This window comes from Aythya fuligula, chromosome 5 (genome assembly GCF_009819795.1).
Source record: "Aythya fuligula isolate bAytFul2 chromosome 5, bAytFul2.pri, whole genome shotgun sequence".
NCBI lineage: Eukaryota > Metazoa > Chordata > Aves > Anseriformes > Anatidae > Aythya > Aythya fuligula.
This window is the reverse complement of record NC_045563.1, coordinates 19,533,420-19,551,626: the sequence shown is the minus strand read 5'-3', so window position 1 is coordinate 19,551,626 and position 18,207 is coordinate 19,533,420. Positions and strand designations below refer to the sequence as shown.

At 67.5% G+C, this 18,207-nt stretch overlaps 1 protein-coding gene across 1 annotated transcript; it reads left to right on the top strand.

The window, feature by feature from the left end:
* Positions 1-1,067: 1,067 nt before the first annotated feature.
* SPTB (spectrin beta, erythrocytic) lies at positions 1,068-18,204 on the top strand. Its single transcript, XM_032189083.1, has 35 exons — positions 1,068-1,084; positions 3,960-4,134; positions 4,225-4,376; positions 4,520-4,693; positions 4,788-4,879; positions 4,958-5,038; positions 5,118-5,233; positions 5,378-5,490; positions 5,558-5,745; positions 5,819-5,936; positions 6,472-6,630; positions 6,705-7,007; positions 7,310-7,460; positions 7,924-8,791; positions 8,887-9,024; positions 9,094-9,853; positions 9,992-10,194; positions 10,269-10,359; positions 10,429-10,575; positions 10,653-10,916; positions 11,002-11,208; positions 11,289-11,378; positions 11,468-11,737; positions 12,319-12,449; positions 12,682-12,886; positions 12,975-13,594; positions 13,685-13,823; positions 13,912-13,996; positions 14,100-14,296; positions 14,388-14,485; positions 14,622-14,700; positions 16,496-16,638; positions 16,719-16,892; positions 17,033-17,075; positions 17,559-18,204. The coding sequence occupies exons 2-35, from the start codon at positions 3,993-3,995 to the stop codon at positions 17,721-17,723; spliced, it is 6,906 nt and encodes a 2,301-aa protein (XP_032044974.1). The 5' UTR covers positions 1,068-1,084; positions 3,960-3,992; the 3' UTR covers positions 17,724-18,204.
* Positions 18,205-18,207: the final 3 nt, after the last annotated feature.

Below are 18,207 nucleotides of genomic sequence, written 5' to 3'. Positions count from 1 at the left end.
GGGGGGAGCAGCCAGGATTAATTAGGGGGAGCCAGGACTAACTGGGGGGCACACAGGACTAATTAGGGGTACCCGGGACTAATTGGGGAGATACCAGGACTAACTGGGGGGGTACCAGGAGTATTTGGGGGCACCTAGTACTAACTGGGGGGGTACCAAGACTATTTGGGGGCACCCCAAGCCGGCTGGGTTGCCCAGGGCTAGTGCAAGATATCTGGGGGGGGGCTATAGGGGGACACCCCCAAGTCTAACTGGGGGGTGGGGTGCCCAGGACTGTTGGGGGGCACCTAGGACTAATTGGGGGGGGGTACCCAGGATTAACTGGGGACAATCCAGTCTGTTTGGGGGTACCCATGACTAGTGAGAGGTAGCTGGGGGGGGCACCCAGGACTAATTGGAGAAGGGTACCAGGATTAATTGGGGGGGTACCAGGTCTTATGGGCAAGGGCACCGAGGACTAATTAGGGGTACCCAGGACTAACTGGGGGGGTACCAGGACTAATTGGGGGGGTGCAGGGGTAATTGGGAGTACCCAGTACTAACTGGGGGGCACCCAGAACTAATTGGGGGGGGCACCCAGGACTAACTTGGGGTACCCAGGACTAACCGGTTAGGGGTACCAGGACTAACTGGGGGTGTACCAGGACTATTTGTGGGCACCCCAATCCGGCTGGGGGCGCCCAGGGCTACCTCGAGCCACCTGGGTGGACCGGGGGGGGGGTACCCGGTGCTAACCGGGGGGGGGTCACCCAGCCCTATTGGGGGGTCCCCCCGCTGCCGGCGGGTCCGTGGCGCTGCGCTGCGCCGCCCCGCGCCGCCAGGTGCCGGTGCCGGTGCCGGTGGCGGCGGCGGCCGGGGGGGGCCGCTGTGCTGCATTGCGGGGCGGGCGGCCCGTCCCCGCCCGCCCGCCTCCGCCTGGCCCTCCCGGGGGGGGGGGGCGGACAGCGGGGCTATCTGGGCCGGGCCCCCACAAGGAATGTCCCGATAATGTTATTTATAGCGGCGGCTCCGCTGCCCCCGCCCCGCTCCGCTCCCGGCCCGCCGCCGCCGCCGCCGCTCGCCCTCCCGCCGCCGCCCCGCGCAGGTGAGCGCCCCCCCCCCCCCGGCAGCGGGACGCGGTCCCCCCCCCCCCGGCAGGCAGCGGGGACACGCGGGGACCCGCTGCCACCCCCCCTCCGGGGTGGCCGCCACCTACCGTGCGCCCCCCCCCCCTCCCCAGGGCTGTTCCCCCTGTGGGATTTTTTGGGGGGGGCATGCGTGGGGAAGGGGGGTCACCCGTGGGGGGTGCGCAGCGGGAGTGGGACATGCTGGGGGGGGGGATTTGGGGAGGGGGACACGCGGCGGTGACACGGTGACCCTGGCCCATGCTGTCACCCTGTGGGAATTTGGGTCCCAAGAAGAGTTTGGGTGCCCTTGGCGGGGAGGATGCTCCGGGGGTGCCCGGTGCCTGCGCTGCTCCCCCCGGCTGTGGCACTGGGGTGGGGGGAAATTTGGGGTGCCCAGGGAGGGTCCCGCGTGTTTTGGGGAAATATCACAGCTTTGGTGAGATAATAACTGCTGGTTGTGGGTGAGCGCTGCCGGGGTGTCCGGCACAGCAGCCCCGTGCGTGCCACGTTCCCGGGTGCTTTCGGGGCCCTGCATGGAGATTTTGGGGGGTTCGGGTGCCCCCTGCCCGGGGGCAGGAGCGGGGCTGAGCCCAGGCCTATTTATAGCCAGAAATGCGTGCGGCGTCTCAGCACGTGTGTGTGCCACGGCGGCGTGGCTCGGTGACACCGGACAGCCCGGCTGGGACGGTGACGGTGGCGGTGACGGTGACGGTGACAGCCAGCCCAGCCCTGGGCAGCCCTGGGCAGCCCGGCTCTCCTGCTTGGCCCCGTTGGGGGGCCAGCGTTGGGCATGGAGGTCCGGCGGAGCCGTGCCGTGCCGTGCCATCTGCTCCCGGCCCTGGGCGCACGCCCGCGGTGCTGCCGGTGGCTGCGGGGCCGTCCCTCTGTTGGCAGCGGGGCGAGAAAGGGAAAACAAAACAAAACAAAACAAAACAAAAAAAAAAACACAAAACACGCCTGCTTTGGGAAAATGAAGCTGGGGAAAACGAAGCAGCCGGGGTGATGCTGAGAGTCTGCACCCCGGCACCCCAGGGGGCTTTCTTGGGGCGCTGCGCTCCAGTGGATGGTGCCCGCTCCTGCGCCGGTGGCTGGCACCTGCGCGCAGCCCGGGCGAGCGGGGAAGAGGCTGGGGGCGCGGCGGGACCCCCGCATCCCCCGCGGACCCCGGGCACGGCGGGGGGACCTCGGCGGCGGCGGCGGCTCGGTGCCAGCCCCCGGCCGGGAAGTGCTGATTCACGGCGCCGAGCCGCGGCCGGGGAAGGCGGCGGGGTGCAGCCCGCGGGCTGGGTGCTCGCCGCCGGGGTCGCGGTGCTGGGACCCAAACCCCCGCGTGGAGCAGCCGCCGGGGGGCCCCTGCCGGGCGCCGTTGTTCTCCCGGCGGCGCTGGTGCGGCAGAGGGAGATTTAAAGGCTCGGCGAGCGCCCGCGTCGCCAACGCGCGGTGTTGGCTCGCCCAGGGCCCCGCCGGAGGCTCGGAGGAGGAGGAGGATGCTCGCTCCCCGCTGTTGTTGCAGGCACCGAGACCCGGCACAGCTCGGCACAGCCGCAGTTCCAGGGGGTTCCCAAAATTTGGGGTTCCCCATGGTTGTGTTTTTATTTTTTATTTTTTTTTTTCTATGAGCCCGGTGCTGGCCGGCAGCGGCACAGAGCCAAGGGGTGCCGGGGGTGCAGTGCGGGGGGCTGCGTGCCCCGCTCTTGCACACCCCCATGTGCTCCTCCTGCACACGCTTGCCTTGCCCTGCATGTGCTCACAAACAACCTCGCGTGCACCTGCTCGCACATGCACGCTCTTGCACACTCTTGCATGTCCTTGCACTCGTGTGCACGCTCTTGAATGCCTTGGCATGTTTCTGCATGTCCTTGCTCGCATCTGCGTGCTCTTGCATGTCCGTGCTCACGTGTGTGCCCTCTTGCACGCTCTTACACACTCTGGCGTGCTCTTGCACGTCCTTGCTAGCACGTGCTTGCTCTTGCACACTCTGGCATGCCCTTGCTCGCGTGCGCACGCTCTGGCATGCCCTTGCACACTCTTGTGTGCATGCCTGCTCCCGAGCCAAACTCCTGCCTGCGCCGCCGAGATTAGGGTGCAGAGAAAGCGCCCAGCCCTGCCGGCCCCCGATAACGGCCCCCCAGCCACGTACGGGTGTTTTCCCCCCCTGCAGCCCTGGGGGTCACCCCTGTGCTCCCTGGTGTCCCTGTGCGTCCCCACAGGCTCCAGGTTTGGAGGGGTCACCCTGGGGGGCTGCTCAGGCCCTGGGGTGCCCGGCTGGGCACACCCTATGGGGCAAGGAGGGTGCCAGGATTTTGGAGGGGTGCTGTTGGGAGAAGGGGGGGTCCAAGCGAGTGCTGGAGGTGGCAGCCCTCAGCCTGGCTCCCTGCACCCTTCGGGGGCCCCAGGGTGGCCGCGCAGCCCCCCCCCGCCTTCCCGGCAGCTGCTGGCAGGCATTTTTAGATACCGGCCCGTCCTAGTCCTATCTGCGTCTCAAATGTCCCCGGGGGCGGGTGTCCCCTCCTGGCCCCCCCCCCGCTGGCAGCTGTTGCCAGCTCTCCCCACGAAGCCCCTCCCGGTGCAGGCGTGGGGCGGGTGCCTGCAGCCCCCGTGTCCCTTGGGGGGTGTCCATGGGGACACCAGGCACCCACAAGGGGACACAGCAGCGTGAGCCACCACAAGGTGACAACAACTGGGGGCTCCTCGAGTGCGCAGCACCTCCGTGCCCCGAAACACCTGGGGCACGGCGCTAAATCCCATTGAGCCGATTAACCAGCAGGTCTTAGCCACAAATCCCAGCGCGTGGCGGGGCGGCAATGCCCGTGCCCATGTCCCCACCACCCTACAGCAGCCCCTTCCCTGCAGCCGACGGCCGCCCGGCCGCGGGACGCCGGGACCATGACCTCGGAGAACGACTACGACCACATGGAGGTGCAGCAGTCGCATTCCTACAGCCCCTGGGACGCCTCTGACGATGAGCTGGACAACGACAACAGCTCCGCGCGCCTCTTCGAGCGCTCCCGCATCAAAGCCCTGGCAGGTGCGGGGATGGTTTTTGGGGTCCCCGTGGTCCCCACCGGCGCGTGGCGCGGGGTTGTTCCCGGTGCCACCGTGCCCGCTGTCGTTGCAGACGAGCGGGAGGCGGTGCAGAAGAAAACCTTCACCAAGTGGGTGAACTTGCACTTGGCTTGCGTCACCTGCCGCATCTCAGACCTCTACCTGGACCTCCGGGACGGGCGGATGCTCATCAAGCTGCTGGAGGTGCTGTCCAAAGAGATGCTGGTACGAGTCCCCTCCGGCCGTGCCGTGCACTGCCCCACCGCGGCTGGCATCAGGCCGGGGTGGGGAAGGTGGCAGGGTGTCCCTGGGCAGGGCAGGGGGTGCCTGGGGGTGAGGGCAGGGTGCTGAGCGCTGTCACGCCCCAGCCCAAGCCCACCAAGGGCCGGATGCGGATCCACTGCCTGGAGAACGTGGACAAAGCGCTGCAGTTCCTGAAGGAGCAACGGGTGCACCTGGAGAACATGGGCTCCCACGACATCGTGGACGGCAACCACCGCCTCATCCTCGGCCTCATCTGGACCATCATCCTGCGCTTCCAGGTGGGCTGGGCAGCACCCATGGGCTCAGCACCCAAACAGAAGCCGTCCTCCGCCGCTGTCCTCTGATAACTCAGGCTGTCCTTCTGTCCCTCAGATCCAAGATGTTATCAAGGAGATGAAGGAGGGCCCGGAGACGCGCTCCCCCCGGGACGCGCTGCTGCTCTGGTGCCAGATGAAGACAGCAGGGTAGGTGGTGGGACCCTCACCCCCTGTCCCGGGGTCTGGGGATGCACAGAAGCTGACGGTGAGGTGTCCCCATTGCAGCTACCCCCACGTGAACATCACCAACTTCACCTCCAGCTGGAAGGACGGGCTGGCCTTCAACGCCCTCATCCACAAGCACAGGTATGTGGCACGGTGGCCGGCAGCGGGGCAGTGGTGGCACGGCAGTGCCACCGTGTCCTGTGTCCTCCTCTGTCCCCAGGCCAGAGCTGTTCGAGTTCAAAACCCTGACCAAGTCCAACGCCCGGCACAACCTGGAGCATGCGTTCAGCGTGGCAGAGCGGCACCTGGGCATCACCCCACTCCTTGACCCCGAAGGTGAGGCTGCTGCCAACCCCCTGCCTCAGTTTCCCCCCCTGGGATGTGCCCATGGAAGGACAGAGGTGTCCTACGGGGACATGGGTGGCACCCCGGGGTGCTGCAGTGGCTGGGTCAGGGCTGACACCTCTCTCATGCTTGCAGATGTGTTCACGGAGAACCCCGACGAGAAGTCCATCATCACCTACGTGGCCACCTTCTACCACTACTTCTCCGAGATGAAGAAGCTGGAGGTGAAGGGCAGGCGGCTGGGCAAGGTGAGCACGACGTCGGGGCTGGGGGAGCTGCCGGGGTGCCCCGCTCTCACCGCCAGCCCCACCACAGGTCATTGAGCACGCCAAGGAGACGGAGCGGATGATCGAGGGCTACGGGGGGCTGGCCTCCGACCTGCTCACCTGGATCGAGCAGACCATCGTCTCCCTCAACAGCCGCAGCTTCGCCAACTCGCTGGCCGGGGTGCAGCACCAGCTGCAAGCCTTCAGCACCTACCGCACGGTGGAGAAGCCCCCTAAGTAAGTGTCCCCTCAGCCCCCGGCCCGCAGCGAGCACCCATGGGTGCCCTGTGCTGAGCTCTCTGCGGGTCAGGTTTCAGGAGAAGGGCAACCTGGAGGTGCTGCTCTTCACCATCCAGTCGCGGATGCGAGCCAACAACCAGCGCGTCTACACCCCGCATGAGGGGCGCCTGGTCTGCGACATCAACCGGGTATGGGGACCCTCCGGCTGTGCCCCATATGGGGACATGTGGCTGCTCCTGGGGCACCCGGGGGCATTGGGGGCAGCTTTTCCACCAGTACCCCAGGGGTTTTTCCCCTTGGGTTGTTCTGGACAAGTTGGGTCCATCTTGGGGAGGTTGGGTCCATCCTGAGGGAATTCAGGTCATGGGGCAGGTAGGGTCCAGCTTAGGGCAGGCTAGGTCCATCCTGGGGCAGTTCAGGTCTTGGGGCATCTGGGGTCCATCCTAGGGCATTTGGGATCCTGAGTCAGGTTGGGTCTGTCTTGGGGCAGGTTGGGTCCATCTTGGGGCAAGCTGGATTAATTTTGGGGCCGGTTGGGTCCGTCTTGGGGCCAGTTGGGTCCGTCTTGGGGCCAGTTGGGTCCATCCCATCCCAGGGCAGGTTGGGGTTCTCCATCGATGCTCTCCCACCCGTGGAGCACATTGGGGTTCACCAGCAGAGCGAGATGGTGCCGGTGGGACGCGGCACGCGGGTCCCACCCCATCCGGCGCTGCCTTTTGCCAGGCGTGGGAGCAGCTGGAGAGAGCGGAGCACGAGCGGGAGCTGGCGCTGCGCAACGAGCTCATCCGGCAGGAGAAGCTGGAGCAGCTGGCGCGGCGCTTCGACCTGAAGGCGGCCATGCGGGAGGCCTGGCTGAGCGAGAACCAGCACCTGGTGGCACAGGTGGGCTGCGGGGCACCCACCGCGGGGACGGGGACACCCCAAAGTTGCCTCACCACCAGCTTTGCTCCCGGCAGGAAAACTTCGGCCAGGACCTGCCGGCGGTGGAGGCGGCCAAGAAGAAGCACGAGGCCATCGAGACGGACACGGCCGCCTACAAGGAGCGGGTGCAGGCCATCGAGGCGGTGGCGAAGGAGCTGGAGGCAGAGGGCTACCACGACATCAAGCGCATCAAAGCGCGCAAGGACAACATCCTGCGGCTCTGGGAGCAGCTGCAGGAGCTGCTGCGTGCCCGGCGTCAGCGCCTCGAGATGAACCTCACCCTGCAGCACCTCTTCCAGGAGATGCTGCACAGCATCGACTGGATGGACGAGGTCAAGGTGAGCTGCGGATGCAGGAGGTTTGGCATCATCATGGGCTGATGCCACCATGGGTTGGGTGCTTTGGTCCCACCAGGCAGGGGGACAGCGGGACTTCTTGGGGAGGCAGAAGATCATTATGGGGTGTTTGGGTGCTGGAGAGGGACGATGTGGCCACCGTCACCACGTTATGAATGCAGCGCCCAGGAGATGTGTCCGTCCCCTGGTGCATGCATCGCTCAGGCGATGACAGAGCCAGCAGCGTGGTGCCAGGTGCTCACCACCTGCTCGGAGCCTGCAGGTGACACCAGGATCTTCCGCAGGCGCAGTTGGCATCGCCTGAATCTGGGAAGCACCTCCTGGAGGTGGAGGAGCTGCTGGAGACCCACCGGCTGCTGGAAGGTGACATGGCCCTACAGATGGAGAAGGTGCGGGCTGTCAGCACTGCTGCCCTCCGCTTTGCCGACGCTGAGGGTAGGTGTGCTGCTCCAAGGGGCCGGGGGTGCTCCAGGGGTTGGGTGCTCCAGGGGATCTCCAAGGGGCTGGGGGCACTCCAGGGGTTGGGGTCTCCAAGGGTTCCCACAGATAGGTCACTCTAAGGGTAGGGTTGCTCCAAGGGTTGGGTGCTTCAGGGGTCTCTGGGGGCCTTGGGGCACTCCAGCGGTTGGGGATCTCCAAAGGTCTCCAAGGATGGGGTTGCTACAAGGGTAGGGTCACTCCAAGGGCTTCCAAGGAGTTGGAGGCTCCAAGTGTCTGCAAAGGTACAGCCACTCCAGGGTTGGGTACCCCAGAGATCTCCAAGGGTTGGGTTGCTCCAAGGGCAGTGCTGCTTCAAGGCTCTCCAAAAGCAGGATCGCTCCAAGGGTAGGGTCACTCCAGGAAGCCACAACACATCCCAGGACCCCTCTGATGCCCTCCCTTGTGTCTCCCTGGCCAGGCTACCGCCCCTGCGACCCCAAAGTGATCCGGGACCGCGTGAGCCACCTGGATATGTGCCGGCGGGAGCTGCAGGCGCTGGCGGCGAGGCGCAAAGCCCTGCTGGAGCAGTCCCGGGCGCTCTGGCAGTGCCTGCGGGAGCTGGACGAGGCAGAGGACTGGATCAAGGAGCAGGAGCAGATCTGCTCGGCGCTGGACTACGGCAAGGACCTGGCAGGCGTGCTGCTGCTGCAGCGCCGCCACGCTGCCCTGGAGGCCGAGCTGGAGGCCCGGGGTGCCCGGCTGGAGCGGGCGCTGGCGGCAGCCGAGCGGCTGGCAGCTGCGGGGCGTGAGGTTGGGCTGCTGCGGGACCGGGCAGCCGCCGTCCGGGCGCTCTGGGGCCAGCTGCAGGAGCTGGTGGCTTTCCGCCGGCGGGGGCTGCGGGACGCCGAGGGCTTCTTCCAGTTCCAGGCGGAGGCCACGGAGCTGGCGGAGGTGCTGGCAGATGCCCGACGGCGAGCGGCCAGCGAGGAGCTGGGCCACGACGAAGCCCGCACCCAGGCGCTGCTGCGGGAGCACCAGGAGCTGCTGGAGGAGCTGGTGGCCACCCGGCAGCTCCTGGAGCGCTTGGGCCACCAAGCAGAGGGCTTCCCCCCGGAGCTGCAGGCTGGCCCCGAGGCGCAGAGCCGGCTGGCGGCGCTGCGGGCGCTGCACTCCGAGGTGGTCGGGCTGGCTGAGCTGCGCAGCCGCCGGCTGCAGGATGCCCTGGACCTCTACACAGTTTTCGGGGAGAGCGAAGCCTGCCATCTCTGGATGGCCTCCAAGGAGCGGTGGCTGGAGAAGCTGGAGGTGCCCGCCGCGCTGGAGGACCTGGATGTGGTGCAGCACAGGTAGGGAGGTGCCACCACCTGGTGCCGTGAGCTCTGGCCCGTTCTCAGCCCGTTGCTGCGAGGTCTGGCCCGTTCTCAGCCTGGACACCCCGCAGGCTGGACGGGCTGGAGCAGGAGATGGCTGGCGTGGCTCCCCAAATCGACGCTGTCAATCGCGCGGCCGATGGTCTGCTGGAGAGCGGGCACCCGCGCAGCCCCCAGGTGCGGCAGTGCCAGCAGCAGCTCAACGAGAGGTACGTCCCTGAGTGGCGGGGGGGCTGTGCCCCGGCGCGCCCCCCGCCCTGACCCCTGTGGCCGTGCAGGTGGGGCCGTTTTCGGGAGCTGGTGTCCCGGCGGCGCGCGGCGGTGGGCTCGGCGCTCAGCCTGCTCAACTACCAGCTGGAGTGCGAGGAGACCCGCTCCTGGCTGCTGGGCAAGACGCGGGTGGTGGAGTCCACGCGGGACCTCGGCCGCGACCTGGCCGGTGTCCTGGCCACCCAGCGCAAGCTCTACGGCATCGAGCGTGAGCTGGCGGCCGCCGAGAGCCGCCTGGCTGCCCTGCGCCCCCAGGCTGCCCGCCTGGCCGAGGAGCGCCCCGAACTGGCCGAGGACGTGGCGGGGAGGCTGGCGGCGGCTCAGGATGCCATGGACGGGCTGCAGGGTGCCCTGCGGGACCGGGCGGCCACGCTGGGGGAAGCCGGGCAGCTGCAGAGCTTCCTGCAGGACCTGGATGACTTCCAGGCGTGGCTCTTCGGGGCGCAGAAAGCCGTGGCGGCCACCGAGGAGGTGCCGGTGTCGGTGGCTGAGGCGGAGGAGCTGCTGCAGCGGCACGCGGCCGCCCGCCAGGACGCCGAGGGGCACGCGGCCGCTTTCGAGGCGCTGGTGGAGGCGGGCGAGCGGGTGACGGGGGGCCAGGAGGACCCCGAGTACGAGCAGCTGCGGGAGCGGCTGCGGGGTGTGGAGGCGGGCTGGGGCGCCCTGCACAAGATGTGGGACGCCCGGCAGCGCTTCCTCGCCCAGTGCCTGGGCTTCCAGGAGTTCCTGCGAGACGCCAAGCAGGCGGAGATCCTCCTCACCAACCAGGTGGGTGTGCGGACGTGGCCACCGGTGGGGGAGAGGACCTGGGGTGTGGTGGTGCTGTGCCTGGCACAGCACCCATCCCCGTGGTAGGAGAGGGCTGGTAGCCTCCCGAAAAGGGTGCTGAGCCCCCGTGCCCCACAGGAGTACACGCTGGCCCACCTGGAGCTGCCCACCACACTGGAGGGCTCGGTGGCTGCCCTGCGCCGCTTCGAGGACTTCCACGCCAGCATGGAGAGCAGCGCTGAGAAGGTCCCCAGCGTGGTGGCCAACGGCACCAAGCTGGTGGCCGAGGGCAACATCTTCTCCGAGAAGATCACCGAGAAGTGCCAGGCCCTCCAGGAGCGGTGCGCTGGGCAAGGGGCCCTGTGGGCACTGCGGTGGGGTGGCAGTGGGGTGACGCCGCCTGTCCCCCCACCAGGCACCAGGCGATCGTGGCCAAGGCTCAGGAGGCGGCGGGCTTGCTGCAGGACAACCACGAGCTGCAGAGCTTCCTGCAGAGCTGCCGAGAGGTAGGCAAGCGGCACAGCCAGTGGCACCACGGGGTGCCCCGGGCCGAGCCGTGACACCCTCTCCCACAGCTCACCGCCTGGGTGGAGGAGAAGATGCTGACGGCGCAGGACGCATCCTATGGGGAAGCCCGTGGTCTCCACGGCAAGTGGCAGAAGCACCAGGCATTCATGGCCGAGCTGGCTGCCAACCGAGGATGGATGGAGAAGGTCGAAGAGGTGGGTCCCGGCGAGGCAGGCCAGCCAGCCCCCGGTATGGGGACACGGCCGCTGCTGACCACGCCGCCGTGCCGCAGGAGGGGACGGAGCTGGCGAGCCGCAAGCCGCAGTACGGCGCCGTGGTGGGACAGCGCCTGGGCGAGCTGCGGGCACTGTGGGACGGGCTGCACGCCGCTGCCGAGGAGAAGGGCCGGCAGCTCTTCGAGGCCAACCGCGCCGAGCTGTGCGCCCAGAGCTACGGTGACCTGGAGCGCTGGCTGGGGCAGGCGGAGGGCGAGCTGCGCGCCGCCGAGCGGGCCGAGGACCTCACCAGTGCCAACCTGATGCTCAAGAGGCTGACGGTGAGCAGCGGGCGTGCGGTTGGGGAGCATCCTAAAAGGGTGTTGTGGGCGGTGTGGTTGGGTCCTGACGGCTCTCCCCCTCCAGCGGCTGGAGGAGCAAGTGGGAGCGCGGCAGGAGGAGCTGGCGGAGCTGGCGGCCCCGCTCGCTGGGGCTGCGCCGGAGCCTGATGGGCAGGAGCAGAGGCTCCAGCAGCGCTTCCTTGAGCTGCTGGAGCCACTGGGGAGGAGGAGGAGGGAGCTGGAGACCTCCAAGGCCATGTACCAGCTGGCGCGTGACCTGGAGGATGAGACGGTGAGCACCACAGTGGCGGTGGCAGCGGGGGCTGCAGTGCCAGGGGGCATGGGGCACTCAGCAGGTGCTGTCGCCTGCAGCTGTGGGTGCAGGAGAGGATGCCACGGGCCAGGTCGACGGACCACGGCACTGACCTGCAGAGTGTGCAGCGCCTGGCCAAGAGGAACGAGGTGAGTCCGTGCCACGGCGGCACCCACCGCCCCACCTGGGGGTGCCGGGTGCCACCTCCCCCCGTCCTGACCGCATGGCCCCGTGGCAGACCCTGCAGAAGGAGCTGCAGGGCCATGCCCCCCGGCTGGCCGAGGTGCTGGCACGCGGCGAGGCGGCAGCCAAAGGACCGTGCCCAGAGCTGGCGGAGCGGGCGCAGGAGCTGAGGGTGCAGTGGGAGGCTCTGCGGGAGGAGGTGGCCGCGCGGCAGCGGAGGCTGCAGGAGGCCGGCGAGGCCCAGCAGTACTACATGGATGCCGGCGAGGCCGAGGCGTGGGTCAGCGAGCAGGAGCTCTTCATGGGGGATGAGGAGAAGCCGAAGGTGAGGGCGGCCCCACGTTGTGTGCCCATGTCTCTCTCGGGGCCTCTGTGCTGTGTCCTGCTGTGCCATCCCGTGCCATTGCATGCCATCCCATGCCAAGCCTTGCTGTGCCGTTGCACGCCGTCTCACGGCATCTCATGCTGTGCCACTGCATGACGTGCATCACATCCCATGTCACTACATGCCATCCTATGCCACATGGTGCCATCCATCCCGTGCCATGCCATGCCATGCCGTTACAGGTCATCCCATGCCATTACAAGTCCTCTCACGCCATCCAAAGTCATCCCTTGCCGTGCCACGCTCTGCCATACAATCCATCCCATGTTGTGGCACCCAGCACTATGCCTTTACGATGCCATCTCTCGGTGCACCACGGCACCCTGTGCCATGCCATTCCCCACCATCCTACCTCACACCATTACGCACTGCCCCATGCCATTGCACACCACGCCATGCTGATCCTACCGCTGCTCCCTGATGCATCGGGGGGAGGCAGGACGCCCTTGCAGGGTGGGCACTGGGCCTGCACCCCAACCCCAGTTCTGTGCTGATGTTTGGTGGTGCCATCCCTGCTGCAGGATGAGGAAAGTGGGTTGGTGATGCTGAAGAGACACGTGCGGCAGCAGCGCTCCATTGAGGACTACGGCCAAACCATCAAGGAGCTGGCGGGGAGGGCGCAGCAGCTGCTCTCCGCCGGCCACCCCGAGGGGTAAGTGCCACCGTGCGTGTCCCAGTCCTGGGGCAGCCCCATGCCTGCAGTGCCCAGCTGGGTGGGACAGCAGTTTGGTGGCATTTGCTGCCCCACATGGCATTGCCTGGTGGTGGTGGAGGGACATGGGGTGTACATCTATGGGGAGTTCTCCCCAAAACCACCCCGAGGCATGGCAAAACCGTCGGGTTTGGGTACGAACCGGGGTGTCTGTGTGCCCGGGGCCGCGCAGGGAGCAGATCATCCGGCTGCAGGGCCAGGTGGACAAGCACTACGCGGGGCTGAAGGAGGCGGCCGAGGAGCGCCGGCGGCGCCTGGAGAACATGTGCCACCTCTTCCAGCTGAAGCGCGAGGTGGAGGACCTGGAGCACTGGATCACCGAGCGCGACGTGGTCGCCTCCTCCCAGGAAATGGGGCAGGACCTGGACCACGTCACGGTGAGCCCGCCGGCACGGGCCTGGTGGTGACGGTGCTGTTGGGGCGTTTTTTGGGTGGCGTGAACCTGTCTCTTCCTCCCCACCCCAGCTGCTGCGTGAGAAGTTTCGGGAGTTTGCGCGGGAAACAGGCAGTGTGGGGCAGGAGCGCGTGGACCGGGTCAACCTGGCCATCGAGGACCTCATCGACGCGGGGCACACCGAGGCTGCCACCATGGCCGAGTGGAAGGATGGGCTGAACGAGAGCTGGGCCGACCTCCTGGAGCTCATCGACACCCGCATGCAGCTGCTGGCCGCCTCCTACGACCTGCACAAGTACTTCTACGACGGCGCCGAGCTGCTGGCCCTCATCGCTGACCGCCACCAGGAGCTGCCCCAGGACCTGGGCGACGACTCGGGCTCGGTGGAGGCTTTCCACCGCATGCACAGCGCCTTCGAGCGCGACCTCCAGCTGCTGGAGACGCAGGTGCAGCAGTTTCGGGAGGCGGCAGCGCGGCTGCAGACCGCCTACGCCGGCGAGAAGGCGGCCAGCATCCAGCAGCTGGAGCAGGAGGTGGCGCGGGCGCTGCGGGCGCTGCTGGAGGCGTGCAGCGGGCGCCGGGCGCGCCTGGTGGACACGGCCGACAAGTTCCGCTTCTTCAGCATGGCACGCGACCTCCTCTCCTGGATGGAGAGCACCACGAGGCAGATCCAGACGCAGGAGAAGCCCAGGTAGGAGCGGAAGGCTCGGGGCGCCGTGCCTCTGCCCACCGGCATGGCGCTGAGCCCCCACGTCTCCGCTCGTCCCCTCCTTGCCCCCAGGGACGTCTCCTCGGTGGAGCTGCTCATGACGTACCACCAGGGCATCCACGCCGAGATAGACGCGCGCAGTAAGAGCTTCACCACCTGCATTGAGCTGGGCAAGAAGCTGCTGCAGCGCAAGCACCAGGAGTCACCCGAGGTGGGGACAGCCCCTGGATGGAAGGGGAGGGTGGGCAGCGGGGATGGACCCCCCCCTCCCCCCCCGTGGTGACAGCCGCCCTTTGCAGATCAAGGCGAAGCTGATGGAGCTGCTGGACAAGAGGAAGGCCATGATGGAGCTGTGGCAGCAGCGCTGGGACCGGCTGCGGCTGCGTAAGTGTGGTGATGGCCAGGTTGGGGAGCGGGGGGGGGGTGTCTGGGGCTGGTGGGACCCCCCCCAGGCGGCTGCTGAGCACTCTGCCCCTGCTGCCCGCAGTGCTGGAGGTGTGCCAGTTCTCCAGGGACGCCTCGATGGCCGAGTCGTGGCTGGTGGCGCAGGAGCCCTACCTGGCCAGCAGCGACTACGGGCAGACGGTGGACGGGGTGGAGAAGCTGCTCAAGCGGCACGAAGCCTTCGAGAAGTCCACGGCCACCTGGGAGGAACGCATCGCCGCCCTGAGGAAGCTGACGACGGTGAGGAAAAGCTCGGGTGGCCCCATGGGTGGTGGTGGGGGGACACAGCTGGGTGTCCCCCCCCCAACACCTGCATCCCCTTCCCTGGCAGCTGGAGCTCCTGGGCGGGCGGACGCTGCGGGATGAGGAGGTGACGCACGACGCCGCTCCCGAATATCGCCTGGATCTGGACGCTGAGCTGGAGGCAGGGTAAGGGCTGCGGGCACCGTGTCCCCAGGTGGCCACCTGCAGGCAGTTTCCCCCTGGGCTGTCTCCAGCGGGGATTTTGGGGGCGTCCCAATGCCCACCTCCGTCCTTTGGGATGCTGAGCACCTCCCTCCCGCAGGTCAGAGGAAGAGGATGAGAAGAGGAAGGGGGTGACGCCGCAGGACACCTCTCCGCCTACCACCGATGGGCTCCAACCGGTCAGTTCTGGCTTTTAGCTTTTCTCCTTCCCCAGCACCAGGAATGTCCCCCCCTGCATGACCCCACCACGCTGACCACTGCCCCTGGATGCACCCGCGCCGATGGCTCCCGGCCCCGCTCCCTTCACTCTCCCTCCTGTCCTGCACCGGGGACGGCCACGACCCCTCGCGTTGTTCCTCGCGCTGAATTGAATAAATGTTGAATGACCCCCAAAAAAAACGGGCGGGCCCAAGGGCAGCGCCTTCCCCTGTGCCACGGCGCATGTCCCCGTGGCGGCTGGGAGCCCTGGGGTGAGGCTGGGGATGGTGGAGGCTGGCACAGGGCAAATTCGGAGCTGGCCACCCCGGAGCAGGCAGGTCCCCAGCGGCGTTTGTCCCAGGAGACACCAGCAAGTCACAGGGACACCGCACGGCATGGCCACCACCACCTGGCACCCGGCTGTCCCAGCGCTGGGAGCGGAGCTGGCTCTGTCCTGGCACGGAGGGGACAGCCGGCTCCTTGGGGACACGGGGACACGGTGCTGCTGGCTGGATGGATGCGCCTGTACCAGCTCTCTGGCTCGTGTCCTCAGGGGCATCGCTGCCCCCATGGGGATGCCACCCTGTGAGGCATCGTCGTCCCAAGGGGCATCGCTGATCTGCAAGGCATCGTCACCCCGAGGGGTGTCATCACTCCGAGGGGCATCGTCACCCCGAGGGACATTGCTGATCTGCAAGGCGTTGTCACCCTGCGAGGCACCGGCACCCCGTGGTGCACCATCACCCCCTGGGGGTGTCACCGTGCAAGGCATCGTCACCCTATGGGGCATCGCCACCCTATGGGACATTGCCACCCTCTGGAGGTGTCATCGCTACCCTACAAGGCATTGTCACCCTATGGGGCATCGCCACCCCATGGGGGTCACCCTGCAAGACGTCGCCACCCCACAGGGTATTGCCCCCCTCTGGCATCATCACCTCGTGCTCGCTGCCCCCCTCTGCGCCCCTCCCGCCTGCCTGGGGACAGGATTTGCTTTCTGGTTGTTCTGTGCTCGGGGACAGCACCCCCTTCTGTCTCTCCTGCCTGCTTGGGGACATCTCCTGGCTCCTTGGGGACAAGGTCGCTTTTCTGGGGACAGGATCCCCAACTTTCTGCTGGGGGACAAGATCACTTCTGCTGCTCGGGGACATGGGCATCTTCCAGCTCCTTGGGGACAGGGTCCCCCTCTGCCTGCTTGGGGACAAGACTGCTTTCTGCCAGCTTGGGGACACAATCTTCCTCTTCCTGCCTCCTTGGGGACACAGTCACCTTCTGGCTGCTTGCGGACAGCCTCCTTCCTCCTGCCCACCTCGGTGGGGCACACCGCAGAAGCTCCACATGGCCCTGGCTCACTGCCACCAACACCAAGGGGCTGGGACCGTCCCCACACGAAGGACGAGGGGGCTCTTGCATCACTGCGCTCTGCACCCAGCTGTGCCCCTGCCCAAAGCCTCACCCCGGGCATCCCATCTGCCACGCACCACTGTCCCTGAGCCCTGGTTTGGGGGACATTCAGGGGTCCCCACACCAGCTCCCGGTGGCCACCAGTTTCCCTGTGCAGCGCTGCTGTCACTGAGCACCGGGGGTGACTGCTCCTGGCATCGGCACTTGGGTTCTGCGCGTCCCCACGGGGGGACACCACCGGTGCCACCATGCCCAGGGGTGGCACAGAGGGGAGGGGAGGACACCCCGGGGATGTGGCTTGGCGAAGCAGGGAGGTGACAGCGGGTGACACCCACGGGGATGGGCTGTGACGTGGCTGTTGCTTCGTGGCAGCCGGCCCAGGGCGAGGAGGAGCCGGCAACGGTGCCGCGGGAGGAGGTGGCCACGCTGCCCGCCCAGCCGGCCCGCGTCCAGCTCGAGGGCTACCTGGGCCGCAAGCACGACCTGGAGGCGGCCACCAAGCGCGCATCCAACAGGTAGGCACGGCGCGGCGGCCACCCCAAGCGGGCAGGGGGCACGGTGGCAGCCAGCCCGGCGGTGACGGGGCTGCCCGCAGGTCGTGGAGCACGCGGTACTGCGTGCTGCGGGGCGGCGAGCTCGCCTTCTTCAAGGACGCCAAGAGCCGGGCGCTGGGGGTGCCCTGCCAGGGCGAGGAGCCCCTGGGGCTGCGCGATGCACGCTGCCAGGTGGCCGCCGGCTACAAGAAGAAGAAGCACGTCTTCACGCTCAGGTACGGCACGGGTACAGCGCCGTACAGCATGGGTACGGCGCAGCACGGCACGGGTAGGGTGTGGGTGCAGCATGGCATGGGGATGGGTACGGCACAGCGCGGGGCAGCGGGTGTCTCACCGCCCTCTGCTCTGACCCCAGGCTCAGCAACGGCAGCGAGTGGCTCTTCCACGGCAAGGATGAGGTGAGGGGTGCCCTTGGGGCTAGGGGGTGGCCAGGGGACGTTGGGGTGGCCAGAGGTACCCAAGGGGACAAAGGATGGCCAGTGGAGCTCTGGGGAGAAGGGAGGTGACCAGGGGCCACGGTGGCGGCCAGGGAAAGTGGTGGTGGCCAGAGGTCCCCAAGGGGAACGTTGGGGTGGCCAGAGGTGCCCAGTGGGGACACGGGCAGCCATGGGATGTTGGGATGGCCGCTGGTGCTTGGGGAGATGCAGGGTGGCCAGGGGGACATTGGGGCAGCCAGGGGTGGCCAGGAGCCACGGGGGTGGCCAGAGGTGCCCCACGGGACAGAGGATGAGCAGTGGTGCCCAGAGGCACGCAGGGCACCCAAGGGGACACGGGGTGGCCAGAGGTACCCAGGGGGCCACCATGGGTCTGGTGCTCGTGGGACAAGACATAGGGCACCCGGCAGGGGCCAGGGGGTGCCGACCGCCCCGTGCCCCCCCCAGGAGGAGATGCAGACGTGGCTGCAGGGGCTGCACGCGGCCATCACCTCCTGCCAGACCCTGCCGGCCAAGGCACGCAGCCTGCCCCCACCCCGCGCCCCTCCCGAGCCCGGCCCGCCCCGGCGGGACAAGGAGAAGCGCTTCAGCTTCTTCCCCAAGAAGAAATAAATCGGGAAGAGGGGAGGGCTTGGGGGGGGGGGGGGCAGCACCGCACCCACACCGCGGCACGCGTGTACATATATATATATATATATATATGTTTATATTTATATATATACATCTGTTCCCATGCTGAAGGGCATGCACGCACCCCGGTGTCGGTGCACGCACGTCTATGCACACGCGTGGCCCCGCATGCATGCACGTGCACCCACCCCACGCGGGTGCATCCTGGCCCCCCCCCAGCCCCCTTTTCTAAGCCATAAGCCCCCCACCAGCGTGTGTCCCCCCCCCCAGCCCCACGGGCACCAACCAAAGAGCGCGCCCCCCTTCCCTCCACGCTTGTCCCCTTGCTGCGGGTGGGGGTCCCGGCGCTGCTGGGGCCCCCCCTGCACCCCCACAGCCGGACCGAGCGTCCCTGGGGGGAGCGCACGGGTGGGTGGGCGGAGAGGAAATTTGGGTTCGGTTTGGGTTTTTCTTTTTTGTAATAAAG

Excerpts from the sequence above, each read along its gene's own strand:
- SPTB (XM_032189083.1), top strand. The coding sequence starts at position 3,993 with ATGACCTCGGAGAACGACTACGACCACATGGAGGTGCAGCAGTCGCAT. Across the intron at positions 4,880-4,957 it reads TGCCAGATGAAGACAGCAGG|CTACCCCCACGTGAACATCA; the intron begins GTAGGTGGTGGG and ends TCCCCATTGCAG. Across the intron at positions 5,039-5,117 it reads GCCCTCATCCACAAGCACAG|GCCAGAGCTGTTCGAGTTCA; the intron begins GTATGTGGCACG and ends CTCTGTCCCCAG.